Source organism: Ochotona princeps, chromosome 24, assembly GCF_030435755.1.
Source record: "Ochotona princeps isolate mOchPri1 chromosome 24, mOchPri1.hap1, whole genome shotgun sequence".
NCBI lineage: Eukaryota > Metazoa > Chordata > Mammalia > Lagomorpha > Ochotonidae > Ochotona > Ochotona princeps.
In genome coordinates this window covers 20,111,961-20,130,991 of record NC_080855.1, presented here as the reverse complement: position 1 = coordinate 20,130,991, position 19,031 = coordinate 20,111,961, and the positions used below count along the sequence as shown (strand labels likewise).

The 19,031-nt window shown below is 40.2% G+C and overlaps 2 protein-coding genes and 1 non-coding gene across 7 annotated transcripts in view; all 3 read right to left on the bottom strand.

The window, feature by feature from the left end:
- The window catches only part of VWA3A (von Willebrand factor A domain containing 3A), a 59,674-nt gene extending 46,720 nt beyond the window's left edge, over positions 1-12,954 (bottom strand). For 2 of the 4 annotated variants that reach the window (XM_058680251.1, XM_058680255.1), the window contains exons 1-3: positions 7,875-8,499; positions 7,300-7,432; positions 1,885-2,008 (exon numbers count right to left, since the gene is read on the bottom strand). In XM_058680251.1, the coding sequence (XP_058536234.1) occupies positions 1,885-2,008; positions 7,300-7,319 (144 nt within the window). In that variant the 5' untranslated portion in view covers positions 7,320-7,432; positions 7,875-8,499. Of the gene's footprint in view, positions 1-1,884; positions 2,009-7,299; positions 7,433-7,874; positions 8,500-12,741 lie in introns of those variants that run through there. The other 2 variants (XM_058680252.1, XM_058680253.1) reach the window with 2 other exon arrangements.
- Positions 12,955-13,042: 88 nt separating this feature from the next.
- MOSMO (modulator of smoothened) overlaps positions 13,043-19,031 on the bottom strand; it is a 47,656-nt gene continuing 41,667 nt past the window's right edge. Inside the window, exon 3 of one of the 2 annotated variants that reach the window (XM_058680265.1) lies at positions 13,043-13,755. In XM_058680265.1, coding sequence (XP_058536248.1) covers positions 13,700-13,755 — 56 coding nt within the window. In that variant the 3' untranslated portion in view covers positions 13,043-13,699. Of the gene's footprint in view, positions 13,756-15,610; positions 18,774-19,031 lie in introns of those variants that run through there. The other variant, XM_004586804.2, reaches the window with a different exon arrangement.
- On the bottom strand, positions 13,330-13,453 carry LOC118757831 (small nucleolar RNA SNORA38). The gene has a single exon (XR_004995392.2). It is a non-coding gene; the product is annotated as a small nucleolar RNA SNORA38 (small nucleolar RNA).

Here is a 19,031-nt window from a genome sequence, read left to right as displayed (position 1 = left end):
GAGAAGAGGAGCAGGAGAGAGAAAGGAGTGCGCCACACGTGGGGTGCCTGTTTACTAGCTCTGTCACAGGGTGGCATCTCCTTTTCTCTGTGGTCATGGGAGAGAACATAACGTCTTGAGTGTTTCTGCATAAACAATTCCCAACAATCATCTTTACTTCCCCCTGAGGTTTGGTCATAAATAGGTCACTATAAAATGAATATAATGAAAAGAAAATGCTGTTATAATGCTCCACGAAGTATTGCAAGCCTTAAGTGCTGTGCCTGAGGCTTGCTCTCGTTTCTGTTGTAAAAGGAAATTAGCAAGTGTTAAGGAAGTGCAGAAAAACACTCTTTTAATTACGGCAAACAGAGAGCTAGCACTTATAATATGTCAAGCAGTTTCTGGATAGAAACTCAGTTAATTCTACTAAGTAGGTTCCGTCCTAACCCCGCTTGGCTGACAACGAAACTGAGGCACAGGCATTTTCAGTCATGTGCTCAAAGCCACACAGCTAATGGTGAAACTGGGATTCCAACCCAACTGTTTCAAGGCAGGCTAGAAACCACAACACTCTACTGCTTCTCCAAACTAGCACTCGGCTGTGGCTGTTTCATGAACTGATGGGCAGCGAGCTGACTGACAAGGTAACTTTCTCACTGTGTGATTCTGAGCTGAAGGGTGTTCTTCCTTTTAACAGCTCTAAAACCATGGTCCCAGTCCCACACCTGGGGAAACATTGCTCTGCGTCATATGAACACTAGATGTCACTGTTCTAACCCTTCAGGGCTCAGCCATCGCCCTGCTTGCTAACATTGAGAACGGAGTCTTAGAGTTGACCATCTCTCCATTTTTCCTACGTTTGCAATGATCTGTCATATTTTAGGATGTGGGCGTTGTTTTATGAACAGCTAGGTATCCACTCTTAAACATATCGCAGCTTTGACTTCAGGGTCTGCTGATTAGAGAAGGGTAAGATCTTTGTTTACACAAAAAATGGTAAGCTCTTTCCACTGATTGCCATTTGCAAAGCAAAAGAGGCCTCAGCTGTGGCTGATATATTTAAGTGTGGTCCTTTGCATATCTGGAAGCTACTGGTTTTGATATGAAATTAGATCAAATGAAGATCCAGGTCATTATTGCCTGAAGTCACTGAAAAAATTTCCTCAGAATCTGAAGACACTCTCAGCCTTCTCTCACTTTCTTTTAACTAAACTGTTTTCCTATAAATGCCCAGACTTGAGAAAAGTAAAACATGACTATCTGTCCAGTTGTTTAATTGTCACCACTCTGAGTGTATACTTTCTGATGACTGTTTCAAATGCGTCATATTTAGGCTCTAGCGTAGATTGGAAGATGGCTATGAACCAGCTGTGCACATGACAACCCGAAATGGCAGTTGCATTCATGGTCGAGTGAATTCTGAGTTGTAGACAATCTATGCGCTCTCTTGTGTAGACAGCTCATGCACACACTGAACGTCAGCTTGCAATCACAGTCTGGCTATTCTAGAGGGTAATTCCCCCATTGTAATGATCTTGCTCAAATAATACTTTCTGAAACAGATTTCTGAATCTAGATTTTTTTTTAGGGAATCCTAAAAGAAAAACAACCTCAGTAAGGGGAATTTTAGAATTAAGTGTCACACATTCCAGGCTTTGATAACATGATTAAAGTCTTCATGTACCCCAGAATATTTATTATTGTGGCCGAGAAGCCACTATGGATTTTATAAACAGTATAGAGCTTTTTAGGTCATTTCTAGAGGGAATGGGAGGTGAATGTTTAATTAATTATTTTCAGTTCTGAGATCCCAAAGTAGAGCACCCAGAGTTTGGTACATTCTGCAGTGCCTGATGGATCTGTCAGAGCTGCTACTCAGTTAAAGTGCTGTGGTTTTTTTACCAGTAAGTCCTGCGTCTGATTAAGAGGTGTAACCAGTAATCCATCATCTGGATTTTGGCCAGGTCCATTCATAGTCTCTTGGTTCAGTTGCTTCTTGGGGTCTTCGTCAGCGTTTCTCCTCATGCTACAAAGAAAAAGTGACTTGATCAGTGCCCCAGCCCTCAGCCTAGCCTCCGTACTGCCAAGTCCTCTGTTCTTCCCCCTAGTTCCAAAAAGGATTCCAGAAATATTTTTATGTTTGTGCAGTAACTGGGAAGGATTCCCATAGAATCCTGATAAAATACGGACCCAAGATTCCTGAGACATTATATTGTTCTGTCCTGGTGGTTGGGTAAAATTCCTCTAGGGTGATGCATTTATCATTGACCCAGTCTCACTTCCTGGCAGGAGCTTCCCATCCCTCTCAACTCTCCTGAGCAAAAACGTTGCCATTTTCTTTTACAGTCATTTTCCAGAAGGTTATTTTCTTGACCATGAAAGACATGACTAGGCTGTGTAGCCATTATGAAAGCACTTAATGCTTATCTTCCTATGAAGGAAAAGTAAACACCGGCAAAGGGAACAAGTCCGGCACGTGGACAATAACAGTTTCGCAGGTTTTCTCCGTCCAGCTCAACTCCTCTGTAATTAGTTAAACACCTGTTGGGTTATCAGGCTTAGTGCTCGGTGCTAAGAATACATTGATGAATAAGGTAACGTGGGTTTCACAACTTTGCCTCTTTTGGCATTTTGGACCCAAAAATTCTCGGCACTGAGGACTGTCTTGTTTATTGTATGTTTAAGCAGTATCCCTGATTTCTACTTACTAAATACCAGGAGCACTCTCTACCATGTATTCAAAATGTCTCCAGTCCTTGTCAGATGTCTTTTGGGGACAAAACCATCTCCATTAAGGTAGATATTGTCCTTGTCCTCAGGGAGTGTTCATTTAAGAGGGACAGAATAATGTTAAAATGTTAAAGGAAGCAGTCATCTCTCAGTCGCTGAGGGGGATTACCTTGAGGACTCTGCACTCCTCAGCAAAAATCAGAACCTGCAGGTACTCAAGGCTCTCATATAAAATAGCATAGTATTTGCATATGTAAATAGTTGTGCTGCTACATTATTTAGACAATGACAAGGAGAGGTAGAAATTTGTACGTGTTCAAAACAGATGTGATCTTTGTTTCTTTTCCATCCATAGTTGGTTGAATCCACAGATGTGAAACCCGTGGATACTGAGTGAGGGCTGACTGTAATTACCGATAGGGGGGAAAAGCTATGAAGCAAGGAAACAGGATAATGTTATAATCAGGAAAGGCAACTACTCTAGATAGGGAAGGGGGTGAAGGAAAGTGTCTTTTGAGCTTAGTCCTTGAAGGATGAAAAAGAGATAGCCATGTTAAGGGTGTGTTGAAGGCACTAGTAGTAGGTATGAATCTCATATTGGAACATAGGATCAAGTCCTGGCTCCTCCACTTCCCATCCAGTTTCTTGCTCATGTGCTTGGAAAAGCAGCATATGATGGCTCAAGTACTTGAGTTCCTGCTACCCACATGGGAGATGCAGATGGTGTACCTGGCTCCTGCTTACAGCCTCTCCTGGCCTTATTGTTGCCAACGCTGGGAAGAGAACAAGCAGATAGAAGATTCTCATTTTCTCTCTCTCAAATAATATTTTAAATTTTATTTTTATTGGAAAGTCAGATATACAGAGAAAAGGAGACACAAAGAGAAAGATCTTCTGTCTGCTGATTCACTCCCCAAGTGGCCTCAACGGCCGGAGCTGAGCAGATCTGCAGCCAGGATCCAGGAGCTTCCTCTAGGTCTCCCACACTGACACAATGTCCCAAACCTTTGGGCCGTCCTCGACTGCTTTCCTCAGGCCACAAGCAGGGAGCTGGATGGGAAGTAGAGCAGCTGGGACACAAACCTGTGCCTATATGGGATCTTGGCACATACAAGGTGAGGACTTTAGCCTCTAGGCTATCGTGCCAGGCCCAAATAATAAATATGTATTGATTAGAAGTGGCATCCATACAGGATCCTAGCACATCCAAGTCGAGGACTTCAGTCACTAGGCTACTGCACCAGGCCCAGGCTTCTCCACTTTCAATCCAGTTCCCTACTGATGGCCTGGGAAAAGCAGTGGAGGATGACCCAAGCATTTGAATCCCTGAAATCCACATGGGAATCCTGCATGAAGCTCCTGACGATTGGCTTCAGGCTAGCTTAGCCTGGGCTGTGGCTGCCATCTGGGGAGTGAACCAGTGGATGGAAGGTCTCTTTCTGACTCTCAAAATAAATAAATAAACAAGCTTTTTAAGACCCTAAGGTAGGAAAGGATTTGGCTTCTTCAAGTCAAAACAAGAAGATTGGCTAGGCCACAGTGATTTGAAAAAGTAGGATGGAAAGAATAAGAAATAATGAGATGAAGTTGAGTTCTTTTCTATGAGAACTGTGTTTGTACTTACTAGTCACACCTTATTGACTCAGTGTTAGACACGTATCTAAGGTGGAGCAGAGTCTCTCCCTAGGAATTTTGGATTAAGAGCTGTGTGGTCACCACGTACATTCAGAAGCAGGAAAACACCATTTTCAGAAGAAATTGGAATAAATGGTCATTCCCTGTCTTCATTTCCATGGGGCCACCTCTCCTGGCTTCTTCCTTCTCTGCTTGCTCCTTCGTGGTCTCCCCTGAGGGCGCACCCTCCTGCAAGCATTGGAAATCGATGTCCTTAAAGCTAAATGGTGTTCACTGTTCCTTTCTCATGTCCTCCTCTTCCCATAGGAGGCAACCTGTCCATTAACGCCTTGCACTTATATGTCAAGTATACAAACCTCTCTGACTCCAAACCCGGGTGTTGACACACTGGGTAGTTTCACTTGCAGCACATCAGCAAGTCCAAGACTGAACTCACGCTGTTCCCTACAGACTTATCCTTGCTCCCTTTCCAATCTGTCCTCTTTATTGAAGTCAATCTTCTTAAAACATAAACCCAAGGTGGTACCACCTCCCCTTTTTCTTCCCACTTACAAATTGTTCAAAGCCTCCACTTTATAGGATGAAGGCCAAGATCCTTACGATGGCCTTTGAGGCCCCAGCTTGTCTGGTTACTGCTCCCCTATCCTTCTGGATTGTTTCACAACACCCTCTCCTTCTGTGTCCCACAAGAACCCTTCATTTTCAGTTCTTCAAATACCATAGTGCCTTTTTGTATGCTGCTCTTTGTTCTTTGCTTTCCCCAAACTACCCATCCTGAATATTTCACAGTTTCCTCTGGGATATCTCCAACATGCTATTCTATATCAGGTTCCTTTGCTTTAGGTAGACATTTATAGAACCATGTTCCTTTCTTTCAGAGAGTCTGATCTGGAAATTTCATTACTATAAGTTAGATGAAAGCAAAGATTCACAACACTTAATACTTTGAGGAGGGGAGGTGAAGAGAGGAAACTGCCTTGGTTCTTGAATTCCTAATTCTTTGTCCCAGGCACTTGTGAGAACTGATTTTACTTTTTACTCTTAGGTTTCATGAGATGTTGTATTCCTGATAATTCTCTGCTTTTGATTAAGTTGGCTCATTTTGATTTTTGTTGCCTGCAACCCAAACAAAGATCCTGGCTAAAACACAGCAAAAGAATTAAAAATAAAAAATAAAAAAAAAATTCTCAATGAAACTACATCCTAAACACTAAATTATTGTGTGTTACTATGCAATCCGTAAGTTAAATAGGCTAATGATGGTTCAGCAGTTTGCTTTTTCACTTTTGGGTCTTTCATTCTTTATTCAGAGGGTGCTCTGTTTTGTGGGCATCACCAGATTAATGTGGCAATGTCCTAAAAGAAAAAAAAAACGCCTAACTGGCTTCATTTCAGTTGGCTTTCCTGAAAGACTGTAATAACAAGGATTATCAAAACAGAACTGCTTCATAAACATTGACCACCTTGTAGTGTTTCAGTTCCCTCTTTTCAAGGGGTGATTAACAGCTTTTAAACTCAGAGATCTGCTTGTCTGAATTCAGGGTCAACTTGAGTGGGCTGATGGAGGGGGCAGGGGATGAACTGCATAAAAACCTACAGATCAGTGCAGGGCCCTGGCAAGGGCTCTCGGTCTTTGGTTTCTACATCTGCAGAGTGGCACAGGGATCACAGTAACTACCCTACCCACTTCAACTCCATTGTCAAGAGAATCAAATGCAATTGAGAATGGAAAAGTGCTTTGTAAAATACAAAGTACTATGGGAGTGTAGTCTACCACACACAAAAAAAAAAAAAAAAAAAAGAGTGCTGCTTCCTCAAGCACATCAGAACAGAACAGGAAAGCAATCATTTATCCCACAAATGTTTATAGAGTGCCCATCAGGTGCCAACAAAAGCTAGTCTGGAGAGAAAGAGGGACAGCACACAGCCCTTACCCTCAGGCTTTTCCTCAAATGAATTTTTCTTTGAGTACTTCAAATAGGAAGTATTTGTTTTATTCTCCACAGCAGCTTTCACCACCTGATATCCTATATATTTACTATCTGTCCCTCTATCACACACACACACGAAATAAGATCCATGAGGGCAGGAACACAGTAATGTTCCCTGCTAGAAGCTTTCTGCATAAAGCAGTGCCTAGAACACAGCAGCTGCTCTAGAATCATTGACTAACACATACACACACTCTGAGGGCAAAAGTGGGTAACATTACCATGGGACAGTGGTTTTAAGAACGGAAGAAAACATGCAAGCTGGCCCACAAGACACAACATTTCAGTCAGAGGGAGCTTCGATTTATTGGACTCAAGAAATCTTTGGTTAACTTCCTAGATGCTTAACAGCTGATCTAGGATGCTCTTAGGTATTCATTCAGGAGATAACCATTCCCAGGGTATGTATTTTTAACTGGAAACTTGCCTCTAGTTTTGCCCAAATTTTTCCAATCTGCAGAGCTGTTTCTATATCTGTTCTAAACGATTGTTAACAGTCTGTTCCTGCCATGCTCATCAATGCTCCAGGATACTCACTCAAGTTGGCACCTTCTTCACAAAGCTTACCACCCCATTCAGGACCCGTTCCTTGCCTACCTCTCCACCTCACCCATTATGCCTTTAGGCTGCTCTAAGGCAATCCCTATTTAGACACACCTTCCTTATTTCATAATCTCCCTTTGGCCAAGTTGATCTTCTAGAATGCCCTTTGCTCCTTTTGTCTGGCAAGCAAATACAAAAAGCGGTCCCTAAACTCAATTTACGATCTCTAAATCCCCTTGGTCACCTTTTCTTCTAGTGGAAGACTGTCCCGTAAGTCCATCTGCCCACACAGCTCCATTGCTTTTTCATTAGCTGTCCTATGCCCAGCAAAATGCTTGGCAAGTTTAATGTTCCTAAATCTTTGTACAGAGCTTAGTACCTGCGCTTGCCCCCACCCATCAACCCTTTTGATACTCACCTTCCCCTGGATTTCTTCATTTATTTCTTCATCTCAGGGAGAAGGGCTTCAGCCACCCAAGGGCCTTGCTTCTCTTGGTTCCCACTTTTAGTTGCTCCAAGCTCCTCCAAGCAAGTCAACAGGGAAGCTTGCCCTGTGAGGAAGTGTTAGCTGGTCTCCAAGGTAACAGGCCACACCAACTGCAGCTTGGGGCAGGGAAAGGGAAAACCTCCCTCACCCCAGGGAAGAAGTTACCACCTGGGAAATTAATAAACTCTTCCAGGTCATTCTGTTTTTCTGCATCCTCACAAAAGCTGGGATCAGGATCTGGACCTCATTTCTATCATGAGAACCTCCAAGTCAACAGAGAACTATGGTTTGGACCATTAGAGCCCTGGCACCTGCTGCCTTCTTGTGGTAGGAACTGAAGAAAGACCTCTGACAATCTGTGACATGTATGTATGAAAGGTGGTAACCTTTCCTCCTCAGATTCCCAGGAGTCCCCCAAACACACTAGGGGAGATGTCTGACAGTCATCACCCCCTCCAGGCTTGGTCCCATCCCAACTTGGTTAATACAACAGCAAGCTCAGTGACCTCTTAGCATCAGAAAAGATGATCAGCTATAGGAGATGCTAGGTGCCCATCACCATCACCTGGGTTGTTGCTAAGAGAATATAGGGACAGTCCCATCCAGGAGATTGATTCAGAATTCAAGTCAAGAAGGGAAACATGAAATCTTTAACAACGACCCCAGGTGATTGTGATGTAACTAGTCCCCCAGCCCATAGCTGTGTTCCCCTCCAACTCCTTTGATAGAGGCCAAGAGAGGTTTGTGGACTGCTCTCGGTCTGAATTTACTTTTTCTTACCCAGGTATTTTCTCAAACTCCTATTCATATTCTGAACTTTCCAGTTTTATAAAGCAGAACAGCTACTGCTTTTGGTCATCATCATATGGTAATGAACTCCTTCAGATGCAGAGTTCAGCAGTAGTCCCCCCACAGGCCAGAAACAACCTGGGTAATCAACGTAGAAATCACTTACTGACCACTGGAAAAGTCAGACTGAAAGCACCATGTGCAAGTCCAGGAGGGAGGTCAGAAAGAGGTAAGTCTCAGTAGCCCTTAAGCAATCAGTGGCTATCGTGTGAACAAAAGGGAAGGGCTGTTGTGTCCTGATAGAGATCCTGAGTGGAAGGGGTTGGCTAGCTTTGAGGCACTATCTTTCAATGTTTCTTAAAACAAAAACAAAAACAAAAACAAAACAACAAAATGGGGCCCAGCACAGTAGTCTAGCAGCTAAAGTCCTTGCCTTGTACGTGCCGGGATCCCATATGGGCACTGGTTCTAATCCCAGCTGCCCTGTTTCCCATCTGGCTCCCTGCCTGTGGCCTGGGAAAGCAGTCAAGGATGGCCCTTGTAATCCTGCATCCACATGGGAGACCTGGAAGGGGCTCTGGGCTCCTGGTTTCGGATCAACTCAGCTCCGGCCGTTGCGGCTGCTTGGGGAGTGAATCAACGGACAGATCTTCGTCTCTGTCTCTCCTCCCCTCTGTATATCTGGCGTTCCAATAAATAAATCAAATATTTAAAAAACTATTTCAGGGTCCGGCGTGATAACGTAGTGGTTAGGGTCCTCACCTTGTATGCCCGGGATCCCATGTGGGCATTGGTTCTAATCCCAGCAGCCCTGCTTCCTATCCAGCTCCCTGCCTGGAAAAGCAGTGGAGGACGGCCCAAAGCCTTGGGACCCTGCACCCGCGTGGGAGACCCAGAAGAAGCTCCTGGTTCCTGGCTTCGGATTGGCTCAGTTCTGGAAGTTGCGGCCGCTTCGGAAGTGAATCATCAGTTGGAAGATCTTCCTCTCTGTCTCGCCTCTTCTCTGTATATCTGGCTTTCCAATAAAAATAAATAAATTTTAGAAAAAATCATTTCAAAGACAGAAAGGAAGAGAACTCTTTCATTCACTCATTCCCCTAACACCTGCAATAACTTAGGTTGGTCTAGGTCTACACCAGAAAGTCTGAAACTCAGTCCAGGTCTCCACATGGGTGGCAGGGACCCAAGTACTTGAGCCATTGCCAGTGTGTGCATCAGCCTGAAGCTGGGCCTGGAAGCAAGCTGGAGACTCAAACACAGGCTCTCCCATGAGGGACTGAGGCAAACCTAAGCAAAATCTGAACTGCTACACCCAGTACTCATCTTAAGACACTCAAGACATTGGAGCTGCAGCAGGTATTCTACCCTCCCCTCTCACGCCCCCATTGTAACATACGATCTTTCTTAGCTCACCTCTGAATATAGCCCATGACTGACCCCAAAGGTATCAGAGCACACAGGAGGACAATGGGACATACTTTTTAGCTATCAATTTGTGCTTCTTTCCTTCATTTCAAAGTAGCAGCAGGTGCTTTTTGTTGAGAAGAAGCAATCTCAAGTTAACAGGTTTTTGTCTTTTGTAAAGGCCCTATGCTAAGTAAAAGATTAAAGTGACATGACAAGGCAGAAGAGGTGTTTGATGTCAAGAGGAAAGTGCAAGTGTAGCAAGTCTTTCAGTTAATAACAGACAGAAATCCAACTCAAATTGGAAAAACAGAAATTTATTTGATCAGATAACAGAAAACTCCAGGAATAGTTCTGTCCCACGCGTCGTTTGACACAATGGCTAAAATGTTGTTAATAAAACTGTCTCCATTTCTCAGCTTCTTTTCTTTTGTTGATGGCTTGATTCTTAGGTAGGCTCTTCATCTGATAAACTTGGACATCAACAGCACCAAACTCCCCCAACCCCCACCCAACTATTAATTAGAACTTCAAGAAGGAACACCCGTTTCCCACAAAGTCCACCAAATCCTAGGTTTGGCTTGGTCATGCCAGTCTCATTCTTTAATCAATCACAATGATTCAGTTTGGCCAAGTGGCTTATGTCCAGTTCTGGAGTTGGTGGGTAAAATGAATCCCATCAAACCATATGGCTTGCAGGCAGAAAAAGAACAGTTTTCTAAAAGGAAAAAAAAAAAAATTTTTAAGCCACAAAAGGGGGTGTGAGTGGTAGGCAAACATGCCTCCAAAGGAAAAGTGAAGGGGACATTTGCCCAACTAGAGATCAAGAAATCAGAGAGCTAAAAACCCAAGGGAGTAGAAGCCTGCTCAGTGGTTGATAGCAACACCATGACGAGATGGCAAGACCTCAGACAAAGGTCCACAGTCATAGGAGTCCCCAGCCCAGCAAAGTCTATCATGCTCCAAGGAAGATAGGCACAGGCATACTTTTGCACCCCCTGGGACAACTGATGTCTCAAGAGTCATGTGCAGAGAGGTGACAACTGAAGGGTCCTTCCTTACTTTTGAGCTATGGACCACTGTACAGACTATTGGTATCCTAATAACCAATACACTTCTTACCAACATGACAGGAGGGATCTGATTGACTTTAAAGTGTCAAGGGAGGGGAGAGCAGAGTAGTTTCTTTAGGGAACTCCCTGCAGTCTCAAATCATACAAGGAGCCTCAGTAAAATCAACACAGAACGTCTGACAGTGAAAGGTGAATAATGCAAGACCAAACACAAATGCAAGTAGGTTTTTCTTATTTCCTTTCAACAAAGTAGGTATTATTCACAAGTAGTTGCTAACTAAGGACTACCTTTTATGGTTATTTGCATTCCACATCCAGAAGGAGTCAGCCATAGATTTAGCTGTCCATGTTTGAGTCAAAGAATCCTGCAACTGGGACAAGCTATTTTTATTTCCTTTAGACTAGCCAAACTGACAATGTGGGACAGCAGGAGTCCTAGATCTCCAGTCAGGGAACCTAAGTTTAAAATCTAGAATCACCAGTTATTAGCTAGAGAGCTCCTTTGAGTAAGTTGTTGACCCTTTGATCCTTAGCTTTTTAGTCTATAAACATCTTTCAATTCACAGGAGAAGGACGCATTAAAACAAACGGAAAATTATGTAACACCAAATTTAATGTGAGTTCCTGTAAAGATATTGAATGTCACTATTCAGTTAGTCACAATACTTTTGAACACACGAATTGCCTTAATAGAGCAGTTTATATGCTTAAGTAAGAATGTCAGTTGTCATGATACTTGTGAAGCTTTTTTTAAGTTCATAACAGCAAAAATCTGAAGACAACCTAAATGTATGTTAAAACAGGAAAATGTACACACACACACACACACACACACACACACAGATACTTCCAAATGTGGAAAGTGAAACTAACGGGGCTGATGTTGTGATGCCAGTTAAGCCACTGCCTGTAGCACTGGCATCCTACAGGGCACCAAGTCCTATGATCCTTGTCACCCATGTGAGAGATTCAAAGGAAACGTCTGGCTTCAGCGTGGCCCATCTGTGGCCACTGCAGCCACTTGGGGAATGAACTATCAGATGGAAAATCTCTATAACTCTGCCTTTTAAAATAAATACGGAAAGTGAAATTGTTTTGGCACAAAATTTTTTGAAATCCATTCATACAAGAGGTCTTCAAAAAGTTCACAAAACAGAGTATTATTGGTATTGACGGACTTTACATTTTTTGTATCAGAAACAAACTTTTCTGTTAAATTCCATTTCTATACTTTTTAAATTGCCCTTGTGTATGTGTGTATATGTATACATGCATGTATGAATATATGAAAGCATATATGTATCTTTTAAAATGAGGAAGCACAGTATTTACTACCAGAAAAATTGTTGTCAAAAACTGTTACAACAGTGTGTGTGTATGCATGTAGTCATGATCTTGTTTTTCTTAAACTGAAAAACAGTGAAATGTCTGTTAGAATAGCCAATAAATTGCTAATGATTATCTCTGAAGTTATGTGAGAGAACTTAATTTCCTACATTTTTGTTCTGGTTTCTTTCTTTAAACTTACAGATGTGTTACTTTAAAAAGGAAATCTTTTTATCTAGTTTATAATCATGATTGTTTTCTTTTCAACAGACTTAGGACAAAAGTCACTTAACACTCTGAAAGCTAAAATGGGGTAACATAGTGGTACATACAAGAACGACATTACATTATGTAGCTCACAAGACCAAGGTAGTTAAGATTTCCTACACCTGTGAATTTTGTTTTTTCACTCTACAGCAATTTATCATGGACCACAGAATAGATTATCTTTGGTTCCTTACCTGTGTTTGCAATAGTCATCCAGAGTAAAGCACTATAATGACAGCCAGCACTGCTGTAATATCAGTTTGTATCTGTTCTTCTCAGTTTAAAATAGACAGTTTTTTTTGGGGGGGGCGGGGGAAGTCATCATCTGCCCTGACAGATAAATCAGAAATCACTTTAATAGTAGCCAAATAGATTGGCGATATTTACTCAAGTGCCATAAAATGGCCAACTAGGGGATAACCATTTCTTTAAATGAGTTCAAATGCTTGAGTCCATTCCTTTCAGGAGAAATAACTAAAACCATCTTGGCAGAACCAAGTCTTTGCAAACATACCAAATGTATGGCTTCAAGACAGCAGAGAACCCACAAGTTTCATGAAGCCTCCGGAGAGTTCTCTTGGGATCAACACAGTGCTTGCATCATCCTGGTCCTCCTTGTGTAAGTAACAATGTTAGAGCGCTAGGAATTCAGTAGTATAAGCGTTCTTGAGTCCACAGGGAAATCCTAAGGAGGTCAATGAAACTGACATATTAAACAAATACCAATAAATTACTACCTCTGAAGTTGAGAGGGAACTTAATTTTCCATATATATATATTTTTTTAACTTACAGATGTGTTATTTTAAAAAGGAAAAATCTGTTTATTCAGGGTTTTTTTTTTACACTGAGTATTTTCACAGAATTTGACTATCTCTCCTAGGTCCAAGGCCTTTTTGTCAAAGATATTCTTTCCTATGCTGAGAATTCAGCTAAGACCTCACTGTGTGACTTTGGCAAAGTCACTATAACCTTTCAAAAGCCTTGATTCCTTCATCTGGAAAATGGAAACGTACATAGATTTTCAAAATTTATTCACTTCTAAAAGTTTTTGAGTGTCATAAAAAAATATTTTCCTGAAATTTCTTCTTTTTCTTTCCCTTCAATGTGGGAGGGTTGGTCTTGAGGATGTAGGGAGCAAGCTGGCTCCAGAACTTCCTGAAGTCCACATTTCTTTGCCTCCAATTCTTCTGTGTCCAAAGACAGGGAGGAGGCTTTGTAGGAAGGTAATCTTTTCTTGAAATTTCATTTTTGGTGGTCTTAGTCTATGACTGCAATTGGAGCTGATCTATAAAAATAAACGTACTTGAAAATATCACCTAACGGTGTTTTATTCTCCTGAGGAAAGCATTAAAACGCTTAAAAAAACCCAATGTAATATTATGATTCTATCTTTAATATCATTATAAATAACTACCTTTATTTGTTGCTGGTAACTGTGAACCAGAAGAGTTGACTTGGCATAAAAGGAACTCATACTCCTATAGTTTTGGTGTTTTTCAGTTTCCTGTAACTGTTTGATATAGTAGCTAGAACAAAGTAGATGGAAAGCCATTAAGATAAGATATTCTTGAACCCGTGTTACTGTTTTTAAAGTCATCGGTTACCTTTTCTGAAGGTGTCATTCGGAGAAAAAGCATTCAAACAAACAGAAGTCTACTATTTACAGTTTACAACTGACCTACTCATCAAGCTTTACAAGACAGGAATCCCTCAGATATCTCTAGCCTGCGAAATAAATCAGGACAAGATTTGGATGGTGTGGTCAAATTCATTCCAGTTTTCCCAGAACTTTCCAAGTGAACAGCACTCAAAGTCCTATGTCCTGGGAGATCCCAGTTTCAGGTAAAACAGGATCAGAAAGCACATTCTGAAGACACCTTACTTCCTAGCACTCAGAATATTTAAATCTTAAAATTTCTTCATCTTTCAACTCCCTGTGAGGCACCTGAATAAACCACATTAATAAAGAGATTAAAAGGGAAATATTTTATCATTTAGCCAATCCCAATACCTCCGGAGAACTATGGTAAAGCTGTAATAGGGCACACAAATAAATCTAAAACACAAGGGCCTCTATAATGCTCCTCTAATCCATATTTTAAGCTCTTAGAAGCTATAACCTAAAAACAACAAATAAACAAAAAACAAAAAAAGAAGCTACAACCTTTTGACCTGGAAGCAAAGATGGACTTAGGTCTATGTGCCAGGAAGAAAGAAGAAAAAATGTCTGGCGTGAAGAGCTTCGGAGTGGTTTCCTGAGGCCACAAAAAAAAAAAAAAACCAAAAAAAAAAACAAAAAAAAAAAAACCCAAGATGTAGAACAAAGAGCCCCTTGCCCCTTGTATGTGGGTGGTCTTTCACTGCTTAGTGACTCTTAATGGTAAACATGGCATAATCCACATCCTAGAACATTAATGGCATCTCTTTCATAGAGGTGAGCTAGAAGTAGGAGGGGGGACTGGAAGATGGGATGGGGAGAATCACCCCTCCCCTTACCATCCCAATGCAATGCCAACAACAAAACCAATCCAAGAGACATTCAAAGTGTCAGTGTGTGAAACATCCGTAAGAAATTTCAGATAAAAACTTACAGTAATAAAAGTCTTTTTAGTTTCTTTAGTAGACAATTTATTTTGATAAACTTGCTCAATAACAAAAATACAAGTGAAGAAAATTATGTTCATTTTGTACAGTTGTATTAACAATTTGCTTTGAAACTATTAATTGAAAAATGTTATAACCAATTAGAAAACAATTCTTAATAAAGTTTGGGAAAATACACAGACCTTGATCACAAGCTTTAAAATCTCTTGAGGTGATACAACTAAAAGTCCCGTGTAAGAAATGCTACCTACACAGGCCACTTTTTTCTTTCATGTTATTTTTATCCTTCAAAAATTTTCTAAAAGACAACTTACTATTTTGAATTGGAAATGTAATTTTAATTTTTCAAAATCAAAGTGGGCTGATAAAATAATTACTAAACTGATAGTCACTTGTGGCTAATAGTCTTTTAATAAAGACAAAATAAATGCAACATGGTCTTCCCATGAAGCCCACGATGCAGAAATAATAGCTTAGAGTAGATGCAAAGTTAGTTTCCAATACTTTTTCATGGCCTCTCCTCTAAGTCAATAGACTGTCACCAGGACCATTTATTATTTAAGAGGTTAGTAAATTCATAGAACATCAAGTGGGGATATCAAAGCTTTAGGCAAACGTGTAAAAACCAATAAAGCGTTTTGGTCATCTAGAACATTAAAAAGAAAAAAGAGCCTTCCTTCAAAAACAAAACAAATGAAACATATAAATAGATTTATAAGAGGTGGAAGAGTCAGAAGAATTACATACACACAGTAACAACATAGAACACGGATCACCTTTGGAAAGAATCATACTGAAACATTTGCTTTTAATGAACTGAAGACTTTTTCATGTTTACAGATGTTTAGACATGTTCAATAGGAGCTTCCAAGAATTCAAACTAATTCAGTCTTGTGCAAATAAAACCTAAAAAGTTTTCAGCAGATTTTACAGTGATATTCTTAGGTATGAGAGTAATGCACACACTCTAAAAACAAAGTAACAGACAAAAGTTTTGACAAATGATTGCACCATAAAACAGTGTTTTTATATACAGTTTACAAGTTATGAATTCCTGCTATAAATTAATACTGTACTATGCGGTACTTATTATAGTGACCTTTTTAAAAGCAACTGCTAGCAGTTGTCTAGCTTTTCACTTACAGGATTTATAGAAATTTATATGAATGAGTCCATTTCATTGTTTGGTCTGGAAGAGTACAAAGACTTGACTTCACATACTACTTGATGGGATGGTTCTAATCCTGGGTTAGAGTGCTAACTGGCCGTGGGGGAGTTTCCCCTCATCAGCCTCTCAGGCACTGGACCTCAAGACAGTGATGAAAATAAAGACATTTTAATGGTTTGGGTAATAAGATACAAATAAAATCTTAAATTCTGTAATCTTATATGCAATACCACTGTAAGTGAAAGACGTAAACAGTGGGGAAATTCTTAGCAGCTGAGAAACTTTCTCTCCCCATGCTTATGATCCAGTTAAAAATACTTTGAGAAACTATTTACAATAAAATTCATCTTTTGGAAGAGAAAAGCTCTTGGTCATATCACGAATTACTTTAGACCATTCTTTGCTAACACTTTACCTCAGTGGTATAATAGTGACAACCAAAGTTTTCCTTCAAAGTGAACCATTTGACTGAAGACTAATCCAATCAAAATGGAAGACGAAAACCCAAATGTCGGTAGAACATATCCAGTGGTTTCCTTGGAACTGATTAGGTGTCATAACACGTGGGGAAAATAATCTCCTTTAGGATTTCCCTAAGGCTTCTTCTACAAATGGGAAGGAAAAAGATGGCATTCTCTCAGAACAATCAAGGAATGCACCACAGGGTGGATTCATCTCTCCCCCAGCTCTTGAATGAGCTAAAAACACTGAGATTTTCTCTCTCGAAATACTGCAGAATTAACCCTAAGATACACAGGCATCGAAAAAGCCAGTGTGAAACACATCAAACTCCTCCATTTTGTACTTTGATTATCTGAGGAGTAGGGCCCGTCTCCAAAGTGACCCTTGTACACATTACAGTGTAGTTTTCTAGAAACAATGTGTTCATTTCTGCCTGTGAGAAGACTGGCTACACAGAACTCTCATTCTACTGGAAGGGACATTTGGGTTGCCATTTCACTATGAAGAAGAAAAGCTTAGCTAACAGACAATCTTCTGCCCCACATTCCCAACAGAAGATTCTCTATTAGATTCACCAGTAAAACAAAACAAAACACCAAAAAACAAACCTAAGCCTTGATGCAAAGGCATAGAAATGTGGAGAAGAGAAACATTGTATTTTAAACTACCCATGAGTCTAAGGATTAGCTGTAATGCTTCTTTTGGGAACAAACTTAAAAGCTGTGGGTTGAATACAGCCCTTTAAAGTAAATTTTAAAATGTTAGTTTTTAGTAAAGTCATACATAGCGCATATAAAGGAAATACTGTATTGCTCAGGTAGTGCTTACAGAAAAGAACATAAATTTAACTTTCATGGTGGAGTGAAATTAGTGTTGCAAATGTCAAAACAGGCTGATTTTACTAGTGAGCTTTGTACTTATGTAAAGTTGTGTGCTTGAACATATAAAAACGCATCATTAATGTAACAGACCGAGCCAGTAGAAAAAAGAATCTCTGTACAATAAACAGTTTCCAATAATTTAAATAGTGTCAAATTCCCCAAATCATAAGGTTTGACAAGATCTTACCTTCTACTATCATACACAAATAAATTAATCTTACAAAGAATTTTTAGCTTAACTTAAAATTGCACCTAGAAAGGCATGGGATTTTTGTACCTATTACAAAAACCTGTTAAAATCAAGGGCTGCTACAAAGAATGAGGTAAACTGAAGACTTTCTCCACTATGCAGCCTTCAGATAAATGGCTTTTTTTCTACTGAGTTCTAGATTTGCACACCACAGTGTTTTGCTAGCAAAGCATTCAGAGTTCTCTTCCAGGAACTGTTTGCATGTGTGCATATATAAATTTATACACACATACACACACACACACACACACATATATACACACTGTATACTGCATCAGCAAAATATATATATTATATATATTTATATAAATATAAGGAAGATTTTCCCCACCCACCCACCCCAAACATGTGTCTTAGTGTTTGAATTCTCTCTCCCTTTTTTTTTTTGTACACAGAGAATAGGGAATTTCAGAATTTTTACATACATTTTAGCAAACAAGTTTTGATCTATTGGCTTCATGGTGCAGTTTCCAATGGCAATCCGCTCTGGTGCCAAAGGCTGGAACCATTACAACGAAGTTGTGAACACTAATTTCTTAGGAGGTGAGGCCAGCCCCACATGAACTTCTCTTGCATCCCTCTGGTCCACCACAATTCATAAATACTTAGACTTTTTTTTCTTTTTCCTCAAATGAATAATTAGACATTAAGAACGGAACGACAGAGTCACAAAGGGCCACGTGCTTTTCAGAATAAAGCATCTCCTTCACTACGTTGCCATCACAGTGCAGACCTGACTGCCTGAATATGCTCAGGAGATTTAGTCAACATTGTATTTGGTTATGGAAAAGGCTCTCATTTTCTTTTTCTAAATCCAAAGTGCATAGTGAGAACAAATCAACACATACTTTCCTTTTCAGCATCAGTTTCATCTGAGCACCTTCCTATGAAAGGATTGCTCAGATGCCTTGCCTTTGTCCTCCCCCCCCTCCAAAAGTAAAATAAAATAAAATAGAATAAAATAATAGTAAGAGTCAAGCAATTTAGACATTCATCAGCCTGGTAAACAAACTTTGCCAGCAAATAAAAGTCCTACTATTGTAAAGAAAATTGATAAGACAAAAAGTACATATGAAGACCCAACTACTGTGTTGTTGGGTAATTTATAAGGTTGACCTCCGACTTCATTGATGTAAAATCCTATTGGAAATATTAGGGCAGCCATACAGAAAAGGATCACTGTAAAACAAACCAAAACACAACATTAGTAACATGGTTTGGTGATTTAAAAAAACAATGAAAATTTGGCAGAAGGGAAGTTTATGGCATAACAAGAAGGGCTATGGGTTAACAACAACATGGTCAAACTTGCTAAACATGGACTACTTATCTAAAGAGTTGCATCTATTACCACTCACATGATATTCCTTGAAGCCTAACAAGTAAATACAGTAAAAGCTGGGCTAGCCTTTAATATGAGCTTAGGATGATTTCAAA